The 4,590-nt window shown below is 41.1% G+C and overlaps 1 protein-coding gene across 1 annotated transcript in view; it reads left to right on the top strand.

Annotated features, from left to right (window-relative positions):
• Nucleotides 1-4,590, top strand: part of LOC106535964 (polypeptide N-acetylgalactosaminyltransferase 18) — a gene marked incomplete at its 5' end in the record, with an annotated part of 198,638 nt that overhangs the window by 153,683 nt on the left and 40,365 nt on the right. The window contains 1 exon segment of the mRNA XM_014033117.1: nt 4,337-4,522. Within this exon segment, the coding sequence (XP_013888571.1) occupies nt 4,337-4,522 (186 nt within the window).

The following is a 4,590-nucleotide window of genomic DNA, read 5'->3' as shown; positions in this document are numbered from 1 at the left end:
GTTACACATGGAGTTTTTTTTATATTTATTTAACCTTTATTTATCTAGGTAAACTGTTTGAGAACCACTTCTCATTTACAAACATGACCTGGCATGAACTGAGTGCATCGTAACATACAAACCTACATATTCAGCCAGAGTAAAGTGATTGTAAATTTTAATCTATGCCCATGCAGCACTAAAATTAATCAGAGTTTACTCTATTAATTTCACAGCCCTATACAAACACAACAACAATACAGTGCAGTAAACTTTTTTTTTACAGGAAACTATCTTCCCTTCAAAATAAGAGCTTGGATTTTAAGGTTTTCCATGTAGTTGCTTCAATTGACCACTAGATGTCAGTCATTTAGTTGATTTGCGCTTTAACGGGCTGGTGCCCACCACTGGAGACAAACAATGCAAGAGTTTGCAGCGACCACTTTCTAACAGGATCATATAAGATATTTTATTGGACAATTACTGGAATTTGGGTTTACAGAAGCTAAATAAATTATTTACAAGTAGGTTCAAGCACATAGAAATAACAGAGGTTAACTGGTCGTTAGCGTTAGCATTGTTATCGCATTAATTACTTAAAATAGCACAAGTCACTGCCCACCCGGACAGAAACAAGTCGACAGACATTTAAAGCTTCTTCTTAATGTTTGACCCAACCTGAAACTAAATAATTGTAGCTTTGAGGCTTTTGAAAGCGTTCATCTGGCTCGTCGTATAAAATGAGGTCTGCAGCACCAGATAGTTCATGTAGATCGTCTCGACGCCGGTAAATCCTCCAGATTATATGACATCTTTTATTAAGACAATATGGATCAGAACCTAAATGTTTTCATGACCTGTTTYACYTGTTCCCCCATGTTTGTCTTGTATGTCTTCTTGAATGGGTGTTTCTTAACTGCCCCCTCCCCCMMTTCCCTGAATAAACAGCACCTTGTGAATTTATTTCTGTGAAAGGCACTATAAAAATAAAACTTTACTTACTTACTTACTTTTCATATTTTTTGGGATATCTCATCTGTCCCAGTCCATTCAGGGCTGACATTAGCGCACTCGCTGTGATTCATTTTGTCGTTTTGAACCGGAGCAAATCACTTCCCCCGGATTTATACTGCATGCGTCTCCGCTGCACTCCGCTGCGCTGCGCAGGTCGCAGCTGTGCGTTTCAAGTCCAGTTTAAAATGTAACGTGAACGTTCACACAAAAAGATCGGATTTTTTCAAAAAATCDSAACTGAGCATTAAGACCTGCAGTGTGAACGTAGCCTATGTTGAAACTGTCGCGCTGTCGTCTTTCTGAAACTTCTGATTTCAAAATAAAATCCACGTGTATCGTGTGTGTACACGTATGCTTCATGCTACGTTTCTATCTGCTTCCCAAACAGAACGATACATTCTGACAGCATTTGTGTAGAAATATGTCCGTATATTTATTAATATAGCTGCAATTTCGACATTATTCCGACTAATTATTCCGCCGAATAGTGTCTTATTTTGAAAATACGGATGTTGTGCTTGTTTCTTTTCCTGTTGGTGCGACGTAATATTTAAAAATTGACTCCGACACAGCTCCGGCTTCCGGCAAAAATAGGATCTGTTCTAATTTTGACGGATCGCYGTCCGCTCACCGCCGCCGTGCGCAGCCAGTGTAAACACACTCACTGATTATAATGGGTGTGTRTTTGCTGCRGAGGTCGGACYGGAGCGGAGCCGGAACGCATGTAGTGTAAATTGGGGGTTCCTGCCACCATCTGAATTTTGTGCGTCATCCTGTCATGTGACTGAAACCCATAGACTGTTCAACGAGGCTGTGAGGGTGTGCAGCCAAATATTGTTGAAACATTTTAGAGTRTTAAACAGGTAGGCTGATGCTTTAAACTTTTTGGAGGAAAAAAAGGTGGAAAAAGACTTTTTTTTTAGCTGAAAGGTTTCAGCATGTGTCCATGAAGCTTTTTTTCCCTCCTCCTTCTAAAAGAAACACACTGACAGGGTGCGAGGAAGTATTTTTTTCCAGCATGTGTAAAAAAAATGCACCCACTCAGTTGAATGTTGCTTACACAGCTCACATAAGCTTCAACTTTCCACTGTGATTGGAGCACAAAAGGGCGCCGGCAGCATTCAGTGTTTTGCTTCTGCAAATGGGTTTTTCTGTCTGACACCAACGTGTGTCACAGAAAGAACAGCAGACAGCACCAAAGCTGCTTCCCTTCATTAATTAGCCATCACGATGACCTTTTCTTGCCACATGATTGACGGCCTGAAAAGCAATAACTAATCTTTAAGCATTTTTTTTAAAACATTTTTAGCATGAAGCCCCCTGAGCAGCGGCACAAAAACAGAGGAAACTAGACATGGGTTTTTATGATGTAAAAACGTKTGCATTGCCACGTAGCATGTCATTGCAGCATGGCTTTGCCTGCAGCAGTGGACTTGCAGAATGAAATGGGACCAAGTTCAAATGTGTTTTCTAAACCAGCTTGTGCCTGTCACGTGAGCAGGTGTTTGTAATTAAGGTAATTGTGTGACAATATGAAGTTTGAAGAGATATTTTGTTGAAGTTGGTTCTGCTGGATTTTGAACCCTCATCTCCCACATGAAAGTCCATGACATAGACCATTAGACAGATGGAGCTGTGGCAGAGGGTGGTGCCGGGGTTTGATTTGTATGTGTGCAGAAAGAGGCCACATTGCCAATACAATTATTGACACTAAACTGCATAATATCACAACAATAGAGCAGCATTAAGACAATGATATAGTAAAACATCAAAATACAATCATATTAGTATTGTAAACACTGAACTATTGAGATTAAATACAAAAAACTATGGTGCAGTACCAAGTTGAGTACAGCTGGGGGCAGTATTGGACCATTACAAGGCCGCATTGACTCCCATTATAATTTATTAAACATTAATATTTCAAAAGCTATATGTTTTACAGGCACCAAAAGACATAGCCATCATTTGGCACAGGGGCTTTACAGATATAAATTACAATGGCAGCTCTAGGACAAAGTATGCAGGAGGAGAAGCATGGCAAAGTTGACATGACTTGGATGGGAAACGAATCACAATAGTGTGCATTGCATTGGCAATGCACACTGATGATGCTGAAGCCAGCTCTTTACCTTTGATCTCACATTTCTTTAAATATTTATTCATTTTTTAAAGATTTATGAGTTTAAACTGGTAAATACTCTCTAATTATTTAAGGTTGCTGACACGTTAGTGAAGCAGTGAGAAGACTGCAGCAGGGCTGCTGCAAGACTTACCTCAAAACTCGTTACAGGAGTCTGACAGCGGTGCTGAAAGTGGTGCAGAAATCTAAAATGGGACACTCAGTCTCTTAAAACAAAATATTCGTTATATTTTATAAACTACACGTAGATCAAAAATGACTTGAGAGACTACATTTATTTTTGCTATCCACACAAAAGTCACCACCCACCTACAAAAGAAAAAGGAAAATAATGATGTCGCCTGTTTTTATGTTTATTTGACTGAAGAGTTAACGAAACAACAAAATATCTTGTGAACCAGTGGACGCATTTCAATTAACACACATTTAATTAACCTCAAGATGTTTATATGTGACCGGCTGATTTCTAAAGTCAGTTTAAGTTAAGATAGGTTCCACAGCTATAGGTGATTTCTGCAACGAAAATAACTAATTCAGCCAGTTTACAGATGTGAAGCTGAAATTTGAAGGATAGGTTTTATGTATTCCTTCATGGAGTATTAGGCTTTTCATTTGTTTCATCGTTAGTCCCACATCGCTGTTGTTTAATAAGTTTACACTTGTGGGAAACAGAAACCTGTCGTACGCTTTGCTGTTCATCTTCACTCACAAATAAAAGTAAGACTTTACGGAAAACTTGGATCAAATCAAGCAAATCATTAAAAACAGCCCAGGAGCAGGGGTTTCAGTCAGCAGATGTTAATGTTTTAAAAGCAGAGATTTTTGTGTGTCTCTTTGCTTCTCGGCTTAAATGAGCAGGTTCTTCTTCCAGAGGGCTGTACCTGTCTTCTCCTTTCACAGTGAGTGCTGCACGGGGGCTGTCGCAGCATTAGACCTGTGCAGACACATGTGACAGCTTCCATCGTCAACAAAGTGCAGAACGGTAAAAATAGAAGCACCTGGATGGGCCTTTCTCTGCAGGTTCTTCTGATACCTTTATTCTTTGACTAATTCTGTCCTGCAGGCTGTGCCACAGCGAGAATTTATTCTGCTTTATGGGGGTTTACCTGACAAAAACCTGGCAGGCCAGGCACACAGGAAGAATCTGTAGCTTTTTTTTAAATGCAGAAGCACCTGCAATCACCACTTACCCCCCGACAGGTGTGGCAGTGCGGCGGCAGCGTGGAGGTCCTGCCCTGCTCCAGGATCGCCCACATCGAGCGCGCCCACAAACCCTACACGGAGAACCTGACGGCCCACGTGCGCCGCAACGCCCTGAGGGTGGCCGAGGTGTGGATGGACAACTACAAGAGTCACGTCTACATGGCCTGGAATGTCCCGCTGCAGGTGCAACACACTCGCTCCGGTGTGTGTGTGTGTGTGTGTGTGTGTGTGTGTGTGTGTGTGTGTGTGTG

Source organism: Austrofundulus limnaeus, unplaced genomic scaffold, assembly GCF_001266775.1.
Source record: "Austrofundulus limnaeus strain Quisiro unplaced genomic scaffold, Austrofundulus_limnaeus-1.0 Scaffold7, whole genome shotgun sequence".
Lineage (NCBI taxonomy): Eukaryota > Metazoa > Chordata > Actinopteri > Cyprinodontiformes > Rivulidae > Austrofundulus > Austrofundulus limnaeus.
This window is presented reverse-complemented; position numbering and strand designations above follow the sequence as displayed.